The sequence below is a fragment of the Myxocyprinus asiaticus genome, chromosome 24 (genome assembly GCF_019703515.2).
Source record: "Myxocyprinus asiaticus isolate MX2 ecotype Aquarium Trade chromosome 24, UBuf_Myxa_2, whole genome shotgun sequence".
NCBI lineage: Eukaryota > Metazoa > Chordata > Actinopteri > Cypriniformes > Catostomidae > Myxocyprinus > Myxocyprinus asiaticus.
This window is the reverse complement of record NC_059367.1, coordinates 9602028-9628636: the sequence shown is the minus strand read 5'-3', so window position 1 is coordinate 9628636 and position 26609 is coordinate 9602028. Positions and strand designations below refer to the sequence as shown.

Genomic DNA, 26609 nt, shown 5'->3' with positions numbered 1-26609 from the left:
AAAAGCACATAAAAGCTGCATAAAAGTAATCCATAAGACCCCAGTGGCTAAATTCATATCTTCAGAAGTGATATGATAAGTGTGGGTGAGAAACAGATACATACTGAAGTCCTTTTTAAATATTTAAGTCAATAATTACTTACATATTGGTCTGTTTCTCACACAAAGCTATCGTATGGCTTCAGAAGACTTGGAATATAGTGCACAAGTCATATGGACTACTTTAATGGAACTTTATGATGCTTTTATGTCCTTTTTGGAGATTGGCAGTATAATTCACAGTCTATTTTTGTTATGTGAAAAACAGAAGCTTAGGTATTCTGCATAACCTCTCTTTTTGTGTTTCACTGAAGAAAGAATATAATAATGACATTAAGGTGTTTAAATGATGACAGAGTTTTATTTCTTTGATAAACTATTCTTATAATGCAAATTGTTAAAATTAGTCATTCAAGCCAAACAGTTAAAAAAGCACTTTAAAGTAACTTTCACAGAAATTTTGATTAGTATCTTCCACTTACACCTTGGTACTTCGTTTTCATTCAGAGAAACATGTTCACTGTTTGATATATCACTTGGAAATTATTGTTACTTGGGTTGAGTGAGTCTCGCTAGATTTAATTAAAGCTCTGAAAGCAATTATGTAAATTCAGAGGAATCCCACAGTTTAAACATAACTACCGTACAATATTCAAAGATTTCTGTGCTTGATGTCAGAGCATGTTAAATTTTGTGCCTACAGATGTGTGAATTTTCATTCCAATAGCCAAAAGGCATTCTTCCAAATTTTACTCCTCAGAGTGAAAGTATTAAGCTGTATATTTAGACTTTATGAAAAGAACAGGAAATTTTGGTGAACTGATAAGCACAAGATGTTGTTTATATCTTTTCAGATAATTATTCAAATGATTCTAATTATTTAATTATTCTAGTGTATTGGGGAGTTCGTGAAGAAGGTAGAACCATACTTTAAAGCTGAAGTTTGTAACTTTTCTGTCTTAAAATACTTTCTCCTATCCCAGCTTAATATGCAGAGACAACTAGTAAGCCATTCATAGGTTAATTTTCTCAAAAACTGTAAACTGTCTTTCTGTTGCGCTATGAAAATAGTTTGTTTTGAGCGATCCGCTTAGACCCACCCCAACAATGTAACTCAACCAGTGGTGTGATTTGGGGGTGGGACAATCACTTTGTTTGGCCAGTGGCAGACAGGGATCGTATTCCGAAAGCTGTTTTGAAAACAAAGTTTATTTTTTGCAGTTTCGTTTGGTGTCACTAGTGGCGCAGAAATTACATCAGTTTTAATTTTTGGTTTTCATGTGAGTAAAAATCTAAAGAGAATTAAAAATAATATTATTAGCATAACTTTAAATAAAAAGATTTTCAAGAATTTCTCAGTATTTGGAATGTCAGCCATATTCTTTTAAAGACAGTAGAGTATGAATTCAGCTGGCATGAACTCTTATGATCAAAATCTGATGATCCATGTTATCCAAAAATGATTTGAGATTGTTCCAAAGAGCATCTTGTGTCCTATAATGAAAGCAGTAAAATCTGACCTTTTGTACAAAGGAGTTGAATGGTCAGTGTCACAAATTTGCTTATTTTAGTAGTGAAATTGAAACAGGGCAGAATCGTAAAATGTTCTTGTACATTTTTTAAAATGCTACAGATTTTTGTTTATTATCATGGGACTTTGTGGCCAATGTGGCCATTTTGATGTAGAGCTTGAATAAAAATAGCTTGATAAATTCCTTTCTGTGTTTCTCCTGAAAAAAACAAACAAAAAAATGCTTTCTCCCCAGAGATCTTTTGTAAATGCAAGACAAATGTTCTGAGAAACTGCTCTTGTGAATCATATCATGAATGAAAAATCTATCAAAATTAAATGCATATTTGCTTCTTGGAAAACATTTTGGGCCCATCAAGATCATAGAGTAATAAAATTAGAAAGGTCGAGGGGTTCATGTTTGATTTTGCTGTGTTGAATGTCACAGTGCTGTGGTTGTAGAGAGAATGCGGGGTTTTCCGATGGAGGTGATCAATGCTTCTAAAAAACAGATCAAACCAGTTTGTGTCAACAACAGGCAGCTATATGAAATCACCATGAAAGGACTTAAAATTGTATTTTCTTTGTATCCTAATCATACATTTGATTTAGACCAGTGGTTCTCAACTAGGGGGTCGGGACACCTTTACACCTGTACACCTACTTATTCTATCTAATCAGCCAATTGTGTGGCAGCAGTGCAATGCATAAAATCATGCATATACAGGTCAGGAGCTTCAGTTAATGTTCACATCAACCATCAGAATGGGGGAAAATGTGATCTCAGTGATTTCAACCATGGCATGATTGTTGGTGCCAGACAGGCTGGTTTGAGTATTTCTGTAACTGCTAATCTCCTGGGATTTTCATGCACAACAGTCTCTATAGTTTACTCAGAATGGTCCATCCAGTAAAAAACATTCAGTGAGCGGCAGTTCTGCGGACGGAAACACCTTGTTGATGAGAGAGGTCAACGGAGAATGGCCAGACTGGTTCAAGCTATCGGAAAGGCTAAAGTAACTCAGATAACCACTCTGTACAATTGTAGTGAGCAGAATAGCATCTCAGATTGCACATCATGTCGAACCTTGAGGCGGATGGGCTACAACTGCAGAAGACCACGTCTGGCACTTTATTAGGACCATAGTGTTCCTAATGAAGTGCTAATTGAGTGTATATTGAAAATGTCTAACTATCATTTAGATTTGTCATCACAAGCTGGGTTTCCATCCGCATATTTTTATGCAAATTTTGGGATATTGCATAAAAAATGCTGGATAGAAACACCAAGTGGCAAATAAAGTTTCCTAAATGTGCATAAAAAATGTGTATGCTCGCTTGAGGTAGATACATTTTATTTTCAGTAAGAAGACGTGCGCATAAACTAAGATAGAAACACATTTATCAAATATATTCCTATAGAATTTACTGTATATTGAAATATATATGTATACCTTGCCTCAACAAGCTATGTGAATGCATAATTCACTCAGAAAATCGTCAGTATTATCGTATAGCATCTCAAATATTGCTCTGGTTATTCTGAAATGCCGGATCCAATGCCTGTCATTAAAATGATTGGCTAATATCACCTCCCAGAACTGTCTGGCACATTTTGTTCCCAGACATAAGGCATCTGCCACCGAACGCTAGCAAACATGAAGTCTGTCTGCACACTCTAAACTGTGTATAAGTTATTTATTATATTGAAGAAAGCCACAGTGGCTTCAACCTCCATTTTCGTTTCTTTTTTGCGACAATTCCCCTAGAAGTGACGATTTTGTTCTCTTAAACACATGGGATGGATGTGCTGCTGTATTCACCAAATGTTTTTGTGATATTCAAATTTGTATATAAATTAAATTGCAACTTGGATATATTGCTGCAGAGGCTGTCATAAAAAGACCAAAACTGGCTACACCACAAGATTGTTATGGAAAAATAGTGGGTGTATAAAAGTATAATCAAGTACGAGCTTCAGATAATATTGTTCAAGCCAAAAAGAAGTGTTCGTATCGGGTGATCAGGTTCTGTTAAAGCCTATAGTTGAAGATAATCATATGCACATTAGTCTTTAAATGCAAAACAACACAGCCAGTCTGCTGTCTATAATGGGCCTGTTCTGATTTATTGCACCTCTGTGCCTCCACTGTGTAACATTTGTGGTTCCCTGGGTCGAAACAGCAATGGCCTTCGAGTGCAAATGGCCTATCCATTTAGTCAGTGTGGAGGTCATTAGACGGGTGTTTGTGTTTAATAGAGCCTGATGTTATGCTTGACTGCAGTTAGAGCTGTACCACACTAGTCCCATTCCATTCAGAGCCATCATAACCATCTCTGTCATTACACCAGTATCATCTGAACAAATGTTAGTCTATTCTGCGGGACTGGAGGGATGTAAAGTGATTGCTGCTTCTCTTCCCGGCCAGTTTTCCATTGCTGTGGTTCATTGGACTTTAAGTTGAACTGAACTCAGTTTGACACAATGTAACTGATGAATCACCAAAGTTGAAATGCACTTACGAGGATGTAAAATAATTGTTTTTTTTTTTAACAAGCAGTGTTGCATAAAGTGTCCAATTTTCATACTTCAGTAAAAGTAAAGATATCCTTATTTTTATTTTTTTTATCATTTTGACTGATTCAAAAGAATCAAATTGATTAAAATTTGACTCAAACAATTTGTTCACGAATTTGACATGACTAACACCAATCTGCATGCAGTTTACAGTTGCAGATGTGTTCTTTTTTTGCAAAAGCAACAAAAAGGTCTGGAGAAATGTATCAGAGTCAAATTATTAACTTTCTTGCAAGATAAAGTGAAGTAAAAGTGAATGTCAACAGAAATATTTATACTTAAGTAGAAATATTCAAAAACTGGTCTTAAGCACAGTAAAAATGTATTTGTACTTCGTTGCAATGCACTTCTGTTTACAAGTAACTAAAACATTTTATTCCTAAAGGTGAAGTACTGTATGTAATTTCTTTGCCACAAAACAGGGTTTAGTGTCACCAAATGGGTTATGACTGGTTCAAACTGGTTTCCCACACTCCCCCGTCCTCTGTCACCTTTAAAGTCAACATGAAATCAAAATGTACCCTGTTAACTTTCATAATGCATATTTCCTGGTCTTATTGTGTACAGTTCATTGGTGCATGATATTCTATGTTAAAACAGTTTGTATTTGTAATCTTTCATCTTTATAATATTTATAAAATGTATAGTCTAATAACTTAGACTACAGGCTCCACGTCTGAAACCACTTTCAATAGGGATTCGCCATGAATCCCTCTTACTTTTAAACCCTTCCCCCTCCATCCACCTGGACCCTTTCTGGTATGTTACACCCACTTTTCACGATGCAAACAATTCTCATTGGATAGAATTCCCACACTATATTTTATAGTACCCTCATTTTTTCTTCCTGTTTTACTTTTTAAATTTTTTTAAAAAAAAACACCCTAGGGGGGGCCTAGGTAGCTCAGCAAGTAAAGACGCTGATTACCACCCCTGGAGTTTGCGAGTTCGAATCCCAGGGTGTGCTGAGTGACTCCAGCCAGGTCTCCTAAGCAACCAAATTGGCCCGGTTGCTAGGGAGGGTAGAGTCACATGGGGTAACCTCCTTGTGGTCGCAATAATGTGGTTCGCTCTCGGTGGGGTGCATGGCGAGTTGTGCGTGGATGCCACGGTGGATGGCGTGAAGCCTTCACACACGCTACGTCTCTGCGGTAACGCGCTCAACAAGCCACATGATAAGATGCGCGAGTTGACAGTCTCAGACGCAGAGGCAACTGAGATTCATCCTCAACCACCAGGGTTGGGAGGGTTTCTTTTGAAATGTATTCCACTACAGATTACAGAATACATGCTGTAAAATGTAATTTGTAATGTATTCCTTTAGATTACTCAAGGTCAGTAACGTATTCTAAATACTTTGGATTACTTCTTCAGCACTGGTAGATATTTGCACTTGTTTTGACTGTAAAACCTCTGCCAGTACAGTAAGACAAAATACACATGTTAAAAATACATTCTCTGAAAAACCTAAATATCCTATGCAGTGTTATTTCTAAAACAAGATAAATCTATAAATCTATATTTTTACAGGAAAACAATAAAACAATTATTATACAAGAATATGATTTTTGCCCTAATATCAAAGGTCTTACTAGAAAAAAAGAAATTATGATCCAACGTGAATTTTCTTGATAAAAAACTATGATTGTGCCTGGTAACGTGCATGTAAAATGGCTAGAAATAGCATTTTAGCTTAGCGTAAAGCTGACAGTTTACACAAGGTTTATTTCTATTTCTTCTGCTCCAAACTTACTTCAAACTTACTTCTCTGTCTGCTCGTATGAATGTAACACATCATAAGAAAGTGTTTCACCGCTGTTCAAATGCACTTTGGATTACATCATTTATATGTATAAATGTTTTCCATCTGAAAGGACTAAATATTAAATGAAACAAATGACAATAAAATACAAAGTAATCTCTTCAGTAATCAAAATACTTTTTGAATGTAACTGTATTCTAATTACCAATGATTTAAATTGTAACTGTAGTGGAATACAGCTACTTATATTTTGTATTTTAAATACGTAATCCCGTAACATGTATTTCGTTACTCCCCAACCCTGTCCGCTAGTCACTTCGCCACCATGAGGACTTAGAGTGCATTGGGAATTGGGCATTCCAAATTGGGGAGAAAACAAAAAACACCCTAGTAAATTGGGCTGCAAATGACATTTCACGTTGACTTTAAGACAATATCCCAATGTTAATGCTAACTTAAATAATTATAATAACTCTTTTGGAGTGTCTGTAGTCATCTAATGGCCACTTTACATCTGTTAAGCTTAGTTTGGTGTTTTTCTAAGCAACATATTCTCTGTTTAGTAAATATGGCCACATGCAGCTAAAATTCATTCACCAAACACCCTACACACACATGTGTTGCGCTCCTCAACAGCTGAAGACCAGCAGCAAGCTACGATTAGATCCAGCAAAACTCTGCTGTATTGATTTTCTGTCCTGAGGGTGCAACACATATGCCAGTGTACGATTTACAAAGGGAATTCATTTGTAGGCAAGCACATTAGTTTCCTGTCAAGTGCCTCTCCTTCTCTCTGTGAAAACAGGGTGGAATATTAAGTGCAGAACTTACTGGAATTTGGGTCTCCCATGGAGATATTGATCCCTGGGAGTAGACCAGAGTCCTTCAAACCAGTCTCAGTCAGGAATGAGACGTTATGTCTTTAACAGCCCCACCTCTCTGAGAAAAAAGATTGGACTTTGTACTATTTAGAGTCAAAGTATTACCAGAGATTATTTAGCAGAGATCGGCCACTTCTATTAAAATGAATGGGAGAAATTGGAACGCCCAACTGCAGCCAACGGTCAACGGATATAGAAAGGAAGTCCAGCCTTAAAGGTAAAAGAGCCAATCACCTTTTAGATACAGACATCGCCTGTCAATCAACTTGACTAGGCATGCACATTAGCTATACAAGCCGGGAACATTGTGGGGGGTTTTTGCATAATCTGAGGTAAAGAAGCACAATTTATGATACCAGTGTTGTCGGATTTTACTGCTGATTTGAAATATGTCCTTTGATTGTAATCTTGACCAAACGTTTAGGAGATTTCTGTATGTTCCCATTCAAGTAGATAGGAGCTGCACTGGCATGACTTTAAATAGCCTCCCGAGAGCATTCCAAAGAAGGCCGACAGTGGGCTGACTTGCTAGAAAGACTTTGGTATTACACAACTACGTCTCTTGCAACTGAACTTTGCTTTGAATGCAGTTGTGAGGTATGAAAGTTCACCACTGGTTTGTTTTGATGTCAAAATAAGAAATTAGAAACACATAGCCCAGTTACAGGTCTCAGCCAAGAAAAAACAAAATTGCAAAAATAATTAGTGGTGCTTGTCTGTGCAAAATTTGCAGCCATCTTGCTTGGGTGTTAAGAGCGGTTGCTAGGGTGTTCTGGGTGGTTGCTACGACATTGCTAGTTGGTTGCTTACTGGCCCAAGTAAAAAAAGAGCCCACCCCCACGTCTCTATGATGCTCTGACGTTTCCTCCTTCAATACAAGTCTATGTTTTGTTTTGTTTTTTGTTTTGTTTTGAGTTGTTCCTCAATTCACATTTAAAGTCACACACTATCCTTCAATATGGCAATGTTGTCCATCTGTACTTGCACATTAATCTTATCTGCACATTTTTCTTGCAAGCCCTTTTTATTAAGTGCCTTTTCTTTTCTTTTTTTCAGGCATGAAACGAATCCATGCACTTACCATTCAAGCCAACTACGAGCTGAGAATTGACCTGGAGGACTTTGAGAACAGTACCTCATTTGCACAGTATGGATCTTTTGGAGTGGGGTTGTTTTCGGTTGATCCAGATGAGGATGGTTACCCACTGAGCATCACTGACTACTCTGGCACTGCAGGTATGGTACACACCTTTGGTTCTTTCTTTGTCCAAGACTTCCTGTGCTAGTGTTAACCTGATGTGTGAAGCAGGCCCCTTATGCAGCAGCTAAGAACTATTACTTTTATTGCGAATGCAGAGAAATTGGACCAATCATGAGTTCAAAATGAGTCATCAATATTTTTGGTCTGTATTCCTGTTAAAGTATTCATTCATTCATTTATTCATTCATTTGAATGATTTTGTGTTTTTTTAAAGGTTTGATGAAAGTGCAACCAGCACCATTTTACTTGTTGTAAACCCTTGTTTATGTTTTATATTAATATATAAGTAAATGTATTCTTAAATATTAAGTTAAAGGCTATGGTTAGCATTTAATGAAGTTTAGCCAAGTTGAAAACAAGACCATGTCAAAGGGATGGTTCACGCAAAAACTGAAAGATCTATCAGAATTCAATCACCCTCAAGTTGTTTCAAACTTGTATGTCTTCCTTTCCTTTGTAGAACATAGAAGGTAGAATTTTATGCAATGAAAGTGAAATGTGACTGCGGCTAGCATTCTGCCTAACATCACCTTGTTTCGAAGAACATGGCGGTGAGTAAATTATGACAGAATTTTCATTTTTGATGAACTATCCCTTTAAACACTGGAAAGCCAAACTTTGTGGCCTGAATTGCTCCCAGCAAAATAAAAAAGATGAGCCAAGAATAGAAACTATCATGAGAATCACAAGACTAATTTAAAGTTTCCTGGCCTGTTGTCAGCACTGTTCAGATATATTCCAGTGGCACACTAAGCAACGGGGGCTGCAGGTTATCGTCTGTGCGGAAGCAAAGTGATGAGCAATTCTCTATGCTTCACCTGTGCTGTCTCCTGGGCCTCTTTTAAACATTACTTGGGCCCCGCACTCTATTATTCTCAGGTGTCTTTCCCCAGGCACTACCCTGCTCGCTGGGTCTGGTTGCAGGCATGACCTTCGCCGTGTGCCGGAAAGGGCAGGGATAATGAAGCCGTAGAATACATCTTTGGCATTCCAATAAAGAAGACTCTCTGCTTATTATGGGAGACATAAACAAACACTCCTATTAACATAAATCAAGAGGAGAATACTGCTTGCACGCATCTAATTAGCAAGGCTGTTTTAAACATTCTCCGCTAGAGGAGTCATGCCACATTGATCCCCAATCTTATTAATTAAGGCTTGTTTTGGACTCGTACGGTGCTGACTTGATTGATGTGTGCCTAAAATACACACATGATTGTTTAAAGCATTAATGTATACATGATTGGTAGGATGGACTTGCAGATGTGACCATTAACATAAAATCACATTGTAAAAGGGTTCACAGGATGGATAAGGAGGAGGCGGGCACCAGCAGAACAGTCAACATAATTTTAATGACATAACTGAACTTTATCATGCATGCGTCCTTATGGCCCAGCCTTGCCCTCCTCCTCGTCACACATCTCCACCGCCTGATTCAGGCCGGGGAAATCTCCGGCTTGACGTAATCCCATCCCCTCTCTTCCTGGAGGGGAGGTCTTGCCCTTCTGGCCGTCCTTCTGCCGGCAGGTCTTCCCCGCCTCTCTGGAGCCCTGGGAGAGATGGGGGGGTGGGGGGGGGGGGAGAGGGGAGAGGGAAAGAATGAGGGGGAGAGACAGATAGAGAGAGAGAGGAGAGAGAGAGAAAAACTCACTCGCCGGTCCCCAGACACGCTTCCGCCCTCTGGCGGACGACAGTTGCTCCTCCCCTGGAGGATGGCAGTGAGTCCTCCAACCCCTGGTGGACGGTAACAGCTCCTCCCCTTCCTGGCGGATGGCAGCAGGTTCCTCCGACTCCCAGCGGCCGGCAGCGACTCCTCCATCCCCTGGCGGATGGCAGCGACGAGGACTCCATGACAGCGCATCCCTCTTCCTTCCCGGGTTTCGGCACCAATGTAACAGGGTTCACAGGATGGGCAAGGAGGAACAGAACAGTCAACATAATTTTAATGACATATCTGAACTTAAAGAAACATAAACGCACAGACACACACACAGCGGCTGCTTGTCTTTATCCCCCTCCCGGCTGATTAGTACAATTCAGCACCAGGCGTGCATCCTCACGGCCCGGCCACGCCCTCCTCCTCTTCACACACATTTAGAATTTGATTTAAAAAAAATTTTTTATTTAAAATAAATTGCCAAAATAGATAAAATAATGGTTAATCGATATGCAACTAGGTTGAACGTTCACACATTCAGTGTTTGGCACTGACATCGTCTTTACTGCAGGTGTGACTGGGAAATTGTCCTGTTCATAGGTTACAGGAGCGGATTGCATACTGCAACATGGTCTCATAGAATCATGTTACTATATCGGCATTTTTGCAAAATGATTTTTACGTGGCTCGTTGTACATACATGGGCACTTTCCTGATGAACACTAGAGGCTCTCCAACTACTTTTATTCATTTATACACAAAACATGAGTAAAAGGCAGATTATCAGTTCGTAAACACTTACTTCTTGCCCTGTACCTCACACAATGACATTTTAACACTTTTACTTTAGTGCGCAACTTGTAACGCAATTCATTTTAAAGGAATAGTTCACCCAAAAATTAAAATTCTCTCATCATTTACTTACCCTCATACCATCCCAGATGTGTGACTTTCTTTATCTGCAGAACACAAATAAAGATTTTATTTCAGCTCTGTAGGTCCATACAATGCAAATGAATGGTGACCAAAACTTTGAAGCTCCAAAAGAACACAAAGGCAGCATAAAAGTAATCCATATGACTGTGGTTTCTGAAGCGATGTAATCGCTTTGAGCCAGAAACAGATCAATATTTAGGTCATTTTTTCTATAAATCTCCACTTTCACTTTCAGAATGATTTATAGCAAAAAAGGGCTTAAATATTTATCTGTTTCTCACCCACACTTATCATATCAGTTATGAAGATAAGGATTTAACCACTGGAGTCATATGGATTACTTTTATGCTGCCTTTATGTACTTTTTGGAGCTTGAAAGGACTGGTCACCATTCACTTGCATTGTATGGACCTACAGAGCTGAGATATTCTTCTCAAATTCTTCGTTTGTGTTCTGCAGAAGAAGGAAAGTCATACAGATCTGGGATGGCATGAGAGTATGTTAGAGATGAGAGAATTTTCATTTTTGGTTGAACTATCCATTTTACGTTTGCATTACATAACCATGTAAAATATACAAACTTGTTTAAGTGTGATCAAATTTCACAAAAGCTTAACTGATAGAGAGTTGTACTTGCAATGCAAAGGATTGGGGTAGGAGTCAAAACATTAACTGAAAGTGTCAAAGAAACACTACAAATTGATGTGGTTGCTTCAGCAATTGCCTTTTTTAAAGTCACATTTGCTTTTTATGACACTATCGGTTAAGTTTAAGGTTTAGGGTAGGGAGGTTGGATTCTTTGGTTTAAAACTCGATAGAGCATTGACCTTCAAAACCTCATGTTTTTCATCTCACATTTGCTTTTTATGAAACTATCAAATATGTTTAGATTTAAGGTTTAAAACTCTCTAGTGCATGATCCATAAAAACGTCATTTTTTTGGGAGAAAACTGAACTCGCTTTTAGCTCCACAGAATGGACATTTCATCTCTGAACTTCCGCGATACTTAAAAGGACTCACGTAATCTCATTTTGCAAATGTAATTTTCTCATGTAATTTTCATGAGATCAGGCTTGAATTCTGTCTGTACGAACAAGTAACCAAAGTCAAAACGCTATTCTGTTCTCGCAATAGCCGTGAATAACGCCTGTTTCCATAGTGACATTGACTCAAGTAAATCTCAAAGATGACGGAAAGTGTTGTCACAACTGACCTAACATTATTTAAAAAACGAGTCCAATCAAGGTGCAAGTTCAAGTTCTGTCAAATCTTACCAACAGCAGCTTCAGATGCTTTTTCAATTTTGACTGAGTGTAGAGTGCATTTGGGTCATGCATAGACCCCAGAACTTGTTTTAGAATGTGGTTGTCACTCTTGTTTATAACCAAACTGTGTTGGGCCTCATGTATTCAGATAGAAGACAAAGGCAGGCCTAACACAGTCCTAAAAACCTAACTCAAGCCCCCACATTCCAAGTCGTAAATTATACTGATAAAAATCGTGCCAAAATCAAACAAAGGGAGTCCAAAACAGACTACAAATTGTATGAAGCCTTGCTCACTAAAGGATCGAATTCTCAACTCCTATTGGATGAGGCACACAACAGAACGCACCTCAAACCATGACATCATCAGGAGTTGAAATACCTCTGAAATGCTTTCGGGATTTCCTTCCAGCAACTTTGCTTGCAGTGTGTGGACGCAGTTTATTGCTGCTCTCATGTGCAACCTCGTGGCACAAGGAAGTAATGTCCGACTTGAAACTGTAGCCATACAATCTCCATCTCGCTGGACGAGTTGAGATTACTCTGTGTTCAACCGAACACTCTAACAGATCCGAAGGATCTTCAATCAAGTCGACATTTCTGAGTTCTCCGCCAGCCCGCCAAGAATCAACATAGATAGAGCGAGGAAACGGCCTCCCGTCATCACCCGAGCCTCAAGGAACCGGGTCAGAGTTAAAGGACGGAGTAAAACACATTCTACCTGTGTACTCATGCGATTCAAGTAAGAGGTTTACGTCTGGGCAGAGATAGAATATTATAGTGTGCTATTCTTGTGTTTCAAGGTTTTTGCTTGTACAGTTTACGGACCGCCATGTCCGCTCATTATTAATCCTCAGGGTATTAATTATCACAAATATGTTTTGCTGTATTGTGGTCCAACCAAATTGGACTGTTGTGCAATTTCGCCATCGCGGGTGAGACAGGTAAACTGAGTTCATCCATTAAATAGTCAAAGTACGCGAGACTGTTTACGAGCCGTCCACCGCGTCTCTGAGCGATGAACTAACAGCTGCTTTCTCTCCCACGATCGCGAAATTGGCTTTAGGGCTGTCACTTCTCTCTCTCTCTCTCTCATACTAACCACACACACACACACACACACACACACACACACCTTATGCGTTATAGGATTATTTTGATTTCCATATCTAATCATATCACTGTTTAGTTTGTAGTTGTAAGTCGGAAGTTTATTGACTGCATTGTATAATATTAATTGATATTACTGCATAAATAAACTTTGTTTATATTACAAAGAGAAGTGTTTTGGTTTGTTTTGCATACGCCTGTGTCATGCTGACGGGATGTCAGTGCTCGGATTCAAGCCTTGATTCATTATTTTTTTCCAGAAAATCGATATTCCTCGGATGTTGATTTTCCTAAGAAAACAATCTAATATTGAGACTGTTTTACTATTTGGTTATTAGTCCCTGATTCCAGGGTGGTGCCCCATCAATGTTAATCCTTATTAATATTCTATTGATTTTTGATAATTGATAATTATCTTTGATGAGTGTTGAATTTGAATGATCAATAAGCTAGTGTTAATTTTAATTAACGTTTCATCGATGTTAACAATTAATGATTATCTTTGATAATTGTTGATTTAAAGGATTAAAAAAAAAACTAACATTGATTCTCATCAATGTTCTATTGATTTTAATAATTAATAATTATCTTTGATAATTATTAATTATTGCTAATAACCAAACTTGCTCCTAAACTTAGCACACTACATTTACTGGAGCCCCATATGAGGTTTTAATGAGTTAGATTCAATTAATTAATTTAAATATTAATTAATAACTAAATAAATAATTATTAATTATTTCTGATAGTAACACTGATCTAAACAACCAGTAAAGCCCTACAACTGTGTGTGAACATAATCACATTTAGCACTCAAAAAAGGACTGACAAATGTATTCTGCTGCTGTGTGAATTTAGCCAGAGTAGCAATGTGCATTAAACGAAACAGCAGCTTATAACACATAACTTGTCATGGCCAAACTGTGACTCCTGGAGGGCAAAACTGTGAGGTGTCCTTGACACCTTTAATAATGGTTTGTCAGACAAATAGCAAGTCTGTACTCAGAGTCCAACAATCACAGACATTACAAAGTAAAAATTCCGACTCAAGGTCACTATTAAAAAGCACATCGTGGCCATAAAACGAGGTGTGAAAACAATTGAATGTGTCAGGCAGCTTAAAATTCAACAAACAGCAGGCTTTTAATATATTCTCTTTTAATTTGACTGGCATTCTCTAGGCACACAGTATCTGTTTCTTAGATATTAATGATTGACTATACCAAACCAAAGGAAAAACTAAACTAAAAAGACACTTTAAATAACTTACTGATATAATATATAAATAGTAATATATTTATTAAAAAAATAATTGAGCAAATATTTCTGTTACCCGAGTGATGTGTAGAGTTTATTAGAGATGTTTTCTAATGGTGAAGTGTGTAAAATCTGTGTTAGTAGTTAGCACTAAATAGTATTGAGTAATTTCGTGTCATCTCAACCGGAGGTCCCCGACTCAAAATTTAGTTTTTGCTGTTTTTTTTTTTTTTTTTTAATTTTAAAGGTGAAAGATAAACATAAATGATGATGAAAGCCAAAATATTAAATGTCATGGATCGATTGTACTGAGTAATCTATTATTCTGTAGAGAAGTTTCAAAATGACAATTTCCGCCTATGATTTTGGAGCAAACTAAAGGTCAGAAAATAACCTTAGAAAGGTTGCAGCATTGTTGTTTTGTTTTTACACAGACCTCTGTGTAAGGGGGTTAGTTTTGTTACTAAAATCATTTGACTTAAGAACCCCTTGTTGTATTATACTATATGTCAGTGGTGTGAGTCAAAAAAAGGGGGGGTGACAAACACTTTTTTGTTGTTTTTCCAAAATTGGAGTTCATATAACTCCAAAAGTATTAAAAATATCTTAATAACCTTTTAGATTCTGGCTCAGAACAAATTTACTTTTTCATCTCTTAATTTTTAAGTCCCTATATGGTTAAATCTTCAGTAAAAGTATTTTTAAAAATGCAAAAATTTCAGCTGGGAGAAGTTTCTAGTGACATGGAATAACCCAACTGCAAAAATAAGTAGAAAAGGGAAGTTATTAAAGACAAACTTTCTTGTTGGCTTGAAAAAAAGACTTGCAGGAAAGTCTAAAAAAGTTTTTAAAAGTTTGAAGCCTGGTCGGACGGCCGGACTGATTGATTGATTTTTGGTTGATTGATGTACCACCCATCCAAGTTATTTCTTCAGTAGACATCCAAAAATATGCAAATTGGCTGTCTGAAAAGTGTTTTAGCAATTGTGTGCTCATACTGATATACCGATTTAATATACTGACATTATTTCAACATGACAGTGCATCCCTGTGGTGTTTTTGATGATCCATGCCCCAGAATTCTTCGTTTGTCATAAATTACTCTGATGTATTTTGCAACTGCAATAAAATTTCCCGTTTGTCTTCCTTCCTGTGGTACAAAAGTGCGCCGTTATGCCTCACAGCCTGTCTTTGCATACTAGAATTTTCATATCATAACTGGCTTCAAGTGCAAAAGCAAAGCATCACATGCTGTCTTTAAAGCTGCACTGTTTAATGAAAGGCCTTTATGATAGCATGAAGAAGAAGAGCTCAGCCGCAGCAGGCTGCTCTGGAAAGGAATAATTACCTGAGATTAGTTTTTAAACCCATGATGCCCTGATTTCTGTAAACACTTTGAGTACTAATACAATGCCAACTTCAAAGCGTGCTAATGACAGTTTTGCAACCACACAGAAATGATTTCACTACCATTAGGGAGGCCAGTAAGAACCGAAATTGCATGTGAGCATTTGACTATTTTAACAATGCTTGTCCAAGTTGAAGAACGTATAATTCATCTCTGATGTTGCTGTGTTTTTCGGCATTAATGCAATTATCCATTCATGCACATATCACTCTGTAGCTCAAGACTGGTTGCCTACTAAAGCTAAGCAGGGCTGAGCCTGGTCAGTACCTGGATGGGAGACCTCCTGGGAAAACCAAGGTTGCTGCTGGAAGAGGTATTAGGGAGTCCAGCAGGAGGTGCTCAGACTGTGTAAGTCCTAATTCCCCAGTATAGTGATGGGGACACTATACTGTAAAAAGGCACTGTCCTTTGGATGAGACATTAAACTGAGGTCCTGACTCTCTGTGGTCATTAAAAATCCCAGGACACTTCTTGAAAAGAGTAGGGGTGTAACCCTGGTGTCCTGGCTAAAGTCCCCCCATTGGCCCTTTTCAAATCAAATCCCTTTATTGTCACTCAACCATATACACAAGTGCAACAGTGGGTGAAAGTCTTGGGTGCGGTTCCAAGCAATATAGCAGTATGACAATTACAATAAACATCTGATTTACACAGTTTACACATCTTGTTACTGATGTAACTGATACCATGTAATCAGTGGAAATAAATAGCATGGCTTCCTAATAATCATGGCTTCCTAATAATCCCCATCCATTAATTGGCTCTATCACTCCACTCTCTCCTCTCCACCAATAGCTGGAGTGTGGTGAGCGTACTGGCCCACTATGGCTGCCGTTGCATCATCCAGGTGGTTGCTGCACACTGGTGGTGGTTGAGGAGAGTCCCCTGTTCACTGTGTAAAGCGCTTTGAGTGTTGTGTCAGAAAAGCGCTATATAAATGTAACGTTCATTCATTCATGTAATGACTTGCATTGCCTTGCTGAGCAGGTCGGTCCTGAGACATTTCATAAAAGACACACCCACAACCCCCAGGTGCACAAATTTTGAGGTCTGTTTTGCAGTAATTCTCACAATTTATTGAAAGGAATAATCATGAGATTTAGGAAATGAATAAGTTTTCCGGCATCATTTGTACGATTGGATATTCTTTGATATGTGTCACATTATGAATACTACAAAATACTAGCACTCCAGTCACATATAAATTTGAGATGAAGAGTGAAAGATTTCCTGAAAGCAGCTTTCTTTTCTAAAAGGAGGAATTCGTCCAAAAATGACAATTTTGTCATTATTTACTTACCCCCTTGTTGTTCAAACTCTGTATGCTGTTAATTTTTTTGTGGAATACATAGAAAGTAGTACATATGACTAGTAAGCTGTATTCCAAGTCTTCTGAAGACATATGATAGCATACAACAGCACTAGTCTTATATAATATTTTTATGCTGCTGGTTGTTTAACTGGCAGAAGAGAGCTATGCGAAGATTCTTAAAAAATTCTCATTTTGTGTTTTGGGGGGAAAAATCAGCATACCGGCATAGAATAACAAGAGGGTGATTAAATAATTACATAATTGGAATTAATTATTAATTTTTAATTAAAAATATTTTGAAATTTTAATAATAGTAATAATCTTTATTATTAATATTATTATCATAATTATTTTTGGGTGAACTATTCCTTGGTTAAAACGGGCAAGTTGGTTTTTGGAACATGGTAGCTGAGTGGTTGCTGGTCTAAGGTGGTCTACCAGCTCTAATCAGCTTAACCAAAATGGTTGTCAAAACCAGGTTCACCATTTGATTGTCCGGCTGATCTACCATTTAGAGCAGCTAACAATAAATTCCCAGCTAAGACCAACTAAACTCGGTAAAGCCAGTTACCATCAAAAACTGTTAATTAAGAATAATCTTTTATTGTTTTTTCTTAAATAAATAATAATAATAATAATAATAATAATAATAAAGCAGTAAAACAATTGTGTTTTAAAATATGATTCATATTTAAAAATGCTTTTGTCCACCAAATCAAAGTCATGGTGTTAGACCCTCAAGACTGAGCATGAAGTTTCAAAAAACATCTGATATTTATTTTGACATTTTTATGAAAAGGCACATTTTGTTCAAGTCATGTGGTGTAACGCTGAGAAAACTTTCTATTTTTGACTGAAAAATGCATAATATTTATATACAAAAAAAAAAAAATTCCTTGAAAAAGGCATTTGAAAACGTCATCATGTTTATACTCTCATGTATTCAAAGTGCATGTATAAAACCAAATTGGACACAAAGATTACATTTCTGAGAATTTGACACTTGACACTTTTTTTTTTTTCAAGATTTCTCATTTTAACACCTTGGACAGCCTTATTTGTCAATGACCCTAAGTATTAGACCAAAAAAAAAAAAAATATCTTTGACAACACCATTCCCCTTTAATTTTTTTTTTTACAAATCAACTACTGTCCACAACTGTTCATTTGGTCTCCACTCTCCTTTTTACACAGCCATCATTTTGCTGATTCGTTACCTTCTAAACCACACTGATGAATCTATAAGGCACTCGTAACAAGTTTATGATGTGTAACACACTTTACGCTATGACATAACCACATCAATTGGATCTCCTTTGTCCCAATAAAAGGGCTATCACGATACATGTTGCAGCAGGGTAGAATTAGAGTTAGAGGAAGGGGTTTAACTGCAAAGACTGGCAATAAAAGGCTGATCTTGCCAGAAGGGCCGGGCACAGCACAGCCAGACAGTATGGAGGCAGGAACTGGGATTAGATTAGTCGAGCTGCACACTGCAGCATTACAACCCTGAGACATACATCACAGAGCTTAATAAGGGCATATTAGCAGCATAGTGTTAACATGCCCATTTCCACTGTTTCTGTATCTCTCTTCAAAACATGGATAACTAGCAGCCTACATTTGCAGATGCAAATATACTAAAATGATTGGGATTGTAAAATGCATTTCCACATTTATGTTTTCTATGTGAGCATATAACTTTTAATATTTTAATATTTTTTTTAATGGTTCTTGCTAAGGCAGGCATCACTATTGTTATTGCTAAAAATGTAGGTTTAGTGTTTTGTTCTAAACCCCTAACTTTAAGTATTAAGCTTTGGTGTGCAGCTTGTCCCACACTCTTTATGCTACAGACACAAATGATACCTTACATTGTAAGTATAAGTAACCACCTAGCAACCACCCTAGCAATGCCTTAGTAACCATCCAAAACACCCTAGCATCTGCATAACATTGCACTAAAGACACTCAGAACACTCAGATTTGTGCATGCTAAGTTTGTATATGCTAATTAGAGCAATGCACAGTGAGCTTAGCAACATGCTAATTACAAACTCTTTTTTTGAGTGTTGAACATTATTTGTGTGGCATTGCTGCCTTGTGTAAAGCATGCACTCTAACAAAAAAAAAGTTACTTTGGTTTTCTATGTAAAACCCTAATGTCCTTTACTTAATTCCATTTGCAAAAATTTACAAAGAAAGAACATTTTGGTATAAAAGGGTTCTATGGGCTTAATATTGTTCTATGTATGTCAAGGCCTATTTATATTATTAAGTACATAAATTATTATTATAATTTTTTTGTAATAAGTTTTCTTGCATTTCATATTGCAAATAAAAATAATAATAAATACATGTTGAAATAAATACAACTTTTACAATGTACTTCTACAGTTTTGAATTTTATTAGAAAAGGATAGATGACAGATGATCAGATCCTATGTCCATTCTCTTTAAGATGACAGGTTTATGTCCATATCAGTACAGCCAGTAGCTAATCATCGACATTTTTAATGGCATAGCGTGAATTTAGGGTTGCATCTTGGTATTTAAGAATCGACATTGAGATCGTTCAAATGAAGATCGTGATGCATTGGAAAATCAATATTTTTACCCAGCGCTAATCTACAGCGTGAAAGAAACAGCGCGTCCTGTGTAGTCAGATTCCGGAACAGATGACTCTTATGAGCCGGTACTTTTTAGTGAATCAAAAACATACAGCGTTACCAGTGTAGTGCAGTTCCAGATCAAATGAATCTTATGAGCTGGCTCTTAGTAAATCAAAAACAGAGCCGTAACCACAATATACTTTCCCCCACCCCCCCAATAATCAGATATGGCCAGATTGTCCACCCCCCTTTTCTTTCTTTTTTGTGCTGTCTCAAAGAAAAGATTCATATAATTGGAATTTCTTTTCATCATTGATGTATCTGTAAAATGACATGAATCTGGCTAGCAAAAAGAAAATACACAGAATTATTTATTGCCCTCAAGTTGTCCCTCATTTCTTTTTTCCTCCCTGAAGAATCTTAACCCAATATTTTCAGTATTTACCAATATTCCAAGCTTTCTGGGGACATACAACAGCTATGTGTTGTATGGGCTACTTTTATGGTATTTGTATAATGATTATTTTTTTTTCTCTTTGGACCTTGACAGCAGTGGTCAATATGAACTGTTATTGTTTGGATAACAGCAGCATTAGGATTCTTGAAGAAAATATTGTGTTAAGATTCTACTGGGAGGAAAAAACAATGAGGGACAACTTGAGGACAGTAAATAATTTTGTGTATTTTCTTCTTGCTAGCCAGCTGACACAGTCATGCCATTTTACAGATACATCAATGATGAAAAGAAATTAAAATGATATATTATATTATATGACTAAAACAGGCAAATTGCTAGCAATGCAGACACAGTGTTTGTCTTGTACTGTGTGAACTTTAAAAATACATGTATCTTTTAAAACCAAAAATTATAAAATTTTGGGCCTTTATCACATTTCAAGCATTTATTCAGAAAATTATTGCATTCACGCCTTTACTATATTAAAGGACCGAAGAGGACCATTACATTTGTGACCTCAACACCTGTGACCCCCCACTCCCAAAATCGTTTGGTCCCACCCGGTGTTCAAGACATAATTACAGCCTTGATCAAAAACACCAGTCAGTGTGGTTACTGAATGAAATGATGTCCCTCCATTTCTTTAAAAAAGCAAAATTCGAGGTTGCAGTGAGGCACTTACAATGGAAGTGTATGGGGCCAATTTTTGGAGGGTTTAAAGGCAGAAATATGAAGATTATAATTCTATAAAAGCACTTACATAAATTTGAGCTGTAAAGTTGTTTAAATCGTTGTTTTTGCAGCAGACTACTGTTCTAGGCAGATGAACTTGTTATTTGTCACCAATGTTACATCGCCATGGCAAAGCAGTTGTAAAATAGGATATAACTTTACACAGAAAAGTTTAGTAAGCGATTTTATCACACTAAAATATGCAACCACGCATATTGTTTACGTCTTGTGGCTATACTTTTGAAACAGCGAGTTTTTAATGTTTACAGATTGGCCCCATTTACTTCCATTGTAAATGCTTCACTGTAACCTCGATTTTTGCTTTTTTTTAAAGAAAAGGGGGGGCAAGTCGAAATGAATGTTTGTGGGAATCAGCATTATACCATAAATGCTGTCGATTGAGTGTAACTTTAACTATTGAATCCGGTATATCCGTTTAATCTTACTGATGCACATGTAATGACTTTCATCATATTCAACTCTAATTTAACCAAAAACTGTTACTGTGTTATGTAAGGTTGTACTTAAAGTTTTTGAGACTTCAATCAGGCAGTGCAGTTACTGACTAGTTGTTCATCTGACAATTTGAAGTTAAAAATACAAATGAGTTCTGTTGTAATCTGTTGAATTTTTATAAAAGAATAAATGAATGAATAAATTATGTTAAACATTTTTTGTTGTTTTGAATTTTTATTTAATATAAAGTTAGGATCAATTATTGGATTGGATTTATGCCTCTAAAAAGTCTATGTAAACACTCCTTTTACAAGAATTTTATTACATTTTAGTGCTGTCATTCGATTATTTTTTTTAATCGCAAGTAATCGCATAATTTTTTTAAGTTAATCATGATTAATCGCATATATTTTTTTAGGTTAATCGCTATTAATCACAGATTTTAAAAGTGTTGAAATTTGACACTATATATACTTCTTTTCTTTGATTTATTTCCATCTTAGGAAAGAAAACAAAACAATATGTAGCAATATAATGCTTTATTAACATTTTCCAAACAAAGCCTTCCACAATATAAAGACAATGCACTAAAATAGCACCAATTCAAGTAACATTAAACATTTCCCAAAGTCTAAGTGGGAGTTTGACTAATTGAAAGAACTAGTCCCCAGTACATAGGTTGCATATTCATTTCAATGGGCATTAAATCTCTTAAACTCTCATCCTCCACAATATTAATCTGCCTGTAGACTGTGGCCATCCGCTTTGATACAGCAATCGTGAAGCTGTGTTCATGATTCGCGTCAAAGCAGCAACACCATCGTCAAGCTTTGAACTCACCATGAACAGCACCTGCACCTGCAAACAAAAACATCTCATTCTGCATTTTGGTGATAGTTAAGATTTGGTGTGCTTCTGTGGTTATTAAAATGTCCCTTACATAGGCTGAAAACGACTTTTTTTTCTATCACAAGCCCATCTGGGCTTGTTTTGTACATCAAATAGTGTTAAGAGCTCCTTTCTCCATCAACCTCCGCAGCTCTATCATAGGAGAGAGCATAACGGTCAACTAGCATGTTAAGACAGTTCCGCCCACAGAATGTCTATGGGACCGCCGCATTATGGTGTTTTATGCTAAGCTTGTAGGCTCTCTTGGTAGAAGGGTTCTGGTGCTGTGGTGTGTGCGTCAGTGTAATGAATCTGGGCGGACACAGTACAAAGGTTCCGTCCTTCACACGAGTGTTTATGCTGTATTAACTGTAAATGCGTTAATTGCGATTAAGATAAATTAATGCCTTAAACTTTTTTAATTAATCTGTTAATTAGTTAATTCTGACAGCTCTGTTAAATTGATGTCTGGTTTGTTTTACCTGCTCTGTTGAAATCTGCTGAGGGTAGTAGATTTTAATTAGAATTGCATTTCTTATTTCCAAATAATTCTTCATGAAAAATGCCAAAAGAATTGTTAATGGAACCGTTAAGGAACTGGAATCTTTAAGAGGAATCTTAGTGGGAATGGTTTCCTTACAATTCCCATGCCTACTGATAAATGTATACCTTGAATGAACTGTAAGTCATTTTGGAATCAAGCATCTGTCAAATGTATAAATGTAAATCCCTTTGAAGGCAGCTGCCTATAGACAGCAGACAGCAAGGCAGGCAGCTCACTAGGTTTGAATTGTGTTTTGATCTTTGTTGAAAGTCTGTGTACAGTTTTACTGCAGTCCCTGCCATAGTAATCAAAACTTTCCTTGGTACGGATCAAGAAAGATATTGCAGGGATGACTCTCTTGTTCTTTGTTTCTGTTTCTTTCCCTGGCATACCTGTCTCTCTCACTCTTTCATCCTCTGTCTGTCTTTCTCAATCTTTCTTTCCATCACGCATTGATACTCTAGGCGACTCGTTGCTCAAACACAACGGGATGAAATTCACCACTAAGGACAAGGACAACGACCACTCTGAGAATAACTGTGCATCCTTCTACCACGGAGCCTGGTGGTACCGTAACTGCCACACCTCAAACCTCAACGGAGAGTACCTTCGCGGCCAGCACACCTCTTACGCTGATGGCATCGAATGGTCATCCTGGACGGGGTGGCAGTACTCGCTGAAGTTCACAGAGATGAAGATCAGGCCCACCAAGGAAGAGAATAAATGAGCATGAACTAGAAAACTCACCTAGAAGAACAAAAAGGAACTCAAAGATGGCTGTAGGTGGTAGAGACACTCAATGCAGAAACGCAAGAACTTTTTAACTTCTCTTTTGTCATGATTCTGTTCGTATTCCTCTTTCCTTGTTTCCTGACCATCGTGTAGTGTTTGTGCTAATGCCCAGTGGGCTGCTGTTTTTCTCTTGATCTATTGTTCACATCTCTGAATATTATAACAAAATATTGCAGGTATTGTCAAAAACAGTGGTTCTCAACTGGTGGGTCGCATGTCTGTTCTGATAGGGTCACCTACAGCAGGGAAAAACAATGCTAAATGCAAATTATAAAATGCAACTAACCATATAATTGTGCATAGTTAGGATAGTAAAATAAATAAGCTTTTCAACTTTTAAAAGGGAGAAGAAAATGCTTCCCATATCTTTTGTTGTTGATGTCAAAGGCCAAGCATCCAATCAAACTCTGTTTTGACTTAAATTCACAGTTCACTTGGTAGAATCTAGCCAAATTAGACAGCTGTCAACATGGACAGGTTATCTGACAAGCTACCCAAGATGTAGGTTCCCTTGCAGTGAGGATAAACATGGTATGTGACGAACACAATGTGATTTGTACTGTGAATTATTGGCTGCCGAGAGCATGAAACCATCGTTATTAAATTGACATTTGAATCCAAAATTATCAAGATTCCTATTCAGTCTTTAATGATAAGTCACGTTAATGATTTTTCATATTGTTGTTCCTATTATTTCTTCACGGTAATATTAATACATTTCAAAGTTTGATTTTAAGGAATTTTTTGTTTACTTTTGTATGACAATTTTGCTACAGTGTTGGGTCTTGTAAAACCTGGGTCCTGAAGCAAAACCAGTTGAGAACCACTGTTCTGAAAAGTACTAATTAATAAATAAATAGTTGTTGTCTAAAAAAACAAAACAAAACAAAATGTAAAAAAAAAATCTGTAGCTGTGAAATCTAGCAAGAACATGTAGCTTTTCATAACAATGAAGACTTTGAACTCCTCTCTAACAAGTTCCTTTGGATTATCTGACAGAGAGTCTGGTTGTCCTATGTTATTTTTGTTCAGAACTTAATCAGTTACTTGTAGCTAAACATGACAAAGTTGCATTTGTGTGTCCACCCAATGTTGTAATATCTGGGAGGTAACTAGGTTTCCCACATGTCAAGTAAATATGTTATTGACCACCAGGAAAGCACAAACAGAATATGTGTCACAGAGATGGCTTTCTGAGTGATGGGCCAATACAGACACATTATTCACCCTGACAGGTCAGTTGCACTAGGGCGTACCAGTCATTGGAAGCTTTATCAATGGAGAAGCTGATCTTGCTTCAAAGAACCCTGGTGTTACTGTCGGTTATCAGAGTGTTGTGGATTTTATCTGGTGCTTTGGACAGTATTCATGGCACAATAGGTCAGTTTTGGCCTGAAATGAAAATGAGATGGATTGACGAAGCTTAGAGGGATAGTTCACACAAAAATGACAATAATGTCATCATTTGCATCATCTTTAAGGTTTGGCTCTTGGGGAAGATCTCGGAACTGAACTTGGGTTCAACCATTTCTGTTGTTGAGCAGACTTTCAATACTACATATTTTAATTGTGATACATAAATCAGATTGTCCTGTGGGTCATTTGGTAACTTTTTTTTTTTTTTCTTCTATCAAAGTATGATCATGTATTATTTGTCATTTGTTTAGGATAAATGGGTGAATATCTCCAAATCTGGAAATTTGTTAAAGAAATAGTTCACCCACAAATAAAAATTCTGTAATTTTTTACTCACCTTCATGTTTTTTTCATGTCATTATGAGCGACACCAGAACCAATGGCAATAGACATGGATGTCGAACCTACATCAACTTGAATATGTGGAAGCGTGAATAAGATTTGAGAGAACAACTTAAATTTTGGTCTGTTCTTCGCACAAAGCTATTGGATTCATAAAACTTTGAATATTGTGTGGTATAGACTACATTTAGTGTTTTTTGTCCTTTTTGGAGCTTGACAACCATGGTTACTATGAACTGTCATTGTATGGAAAAGAGCTGTGTGAAGATCAAAATGTCTACTTTTATATTCTATTGAAGGAAGAAAGTCAAACAGGTTTGGAATGACATGAGGGTGAGTCACTGCAAAATGAAAAGGAATTTTCATTTTTTTTGGTGAACTATTTTTTTAACAGCTGCTGGTTTAAAAGCATCAACAACACATAACAACTTTGCTCGTTTCTCTTTTTGTTTGCTTGTTTTCTATCTATGCAGACATTACCCACAAAATATCTCTGCTGGAGATATGTAATTTTCAGCATTGACATTGTGCATAATTTGTCCTTTCCAAACAATTTACTTACAATATCCTTATTTACTCGTGTTTATTTTTTTTGCAGCTTTGTATTAGGTTTGATAATTAACACATTTCTGAACATTCCATATCAACCCTGCTGTTTTATCTGTATACAAATTCCACTTGTCACGTGAGATCAAAGTTGATTGACTAAGATGACGACCACTACAGTAGATGAACTTGTGTTGCATCGTTTAGAATGTGAAAATCAGTTTCATAACTTTGTTTGTATCTTTATATTTGTTGTGATTGTACATTGATTATTCTGTCAAAGATGAACATTGTCTGCACTTTAAAAAACAAAACAAAATGTCTTTTCCGTTTTAAAAAGTTTTACAATCACTTTTATATCAATATAGGTAGGATTTTAAAAGAAATAGTTTTATGTATCGAAGGATATATCCCTCAGATTATTTTGAGAATGGAAAGGCTTTCGAAATCGACCAGCTTTATTGTAGAAAATGTTTATCTTACTTACAGTATATACTGAAATGCAAACCCCTTCTGAAAAAACACTTTACCGAAAGTCAAAGGAAGTCAAAACTACAACAGAATGAGCAAATGTAACAGTACCATCAAAAGTATAGCGCTGCTCAACCAAGCTTTTGATCAAGATTGTGGCATTATCTCGCTCATTGAAGAGAACCACAGGCTTTGCAGAGCAAAGGCATTTCTGTGAGGTGAAATTGTGATGAACGGCACTCTGTTGAATGAGTTTCACAGTCAATTCCCTAGACGAACCGTAGGAGGGATTTCATTGCTACAGTTGTCCTGATATACTAGCATGCACATTTAAAACAAAGGGAAATGCAAATAAAATACATCATCACACCTGA

The 26609-nt window shown here is 36.9% G+C and overlaps 1 protein-coding gene across 2 annotated transcripts in view; it reads left to right on the top strand.

Annotated features, from left to right (window-relative positions):
• Positions 1-26609, top strand: part of LOC127415158 (fibrinogen C domain-containing protein 1-like) — a 190908-nt gene extending 164299 nt beyond the window's left edge. For both annotated transcript variants that reach the window (XM_051653765.1, XM_051653764.1), the window contains exons 6-7: positions 7827-8006; positions 23133-26609. In XM_051653765.1, coding sequence (XP_051509725.1) covers positions 7827-8006; positions 23133-23395 — 443 coding nt within the window. In that variant the 3' untranslated portion in view covers positions 23396-26609. The remainder of the gene's footprint in view (positions 1-7826; positions 8007-23132) is intronic.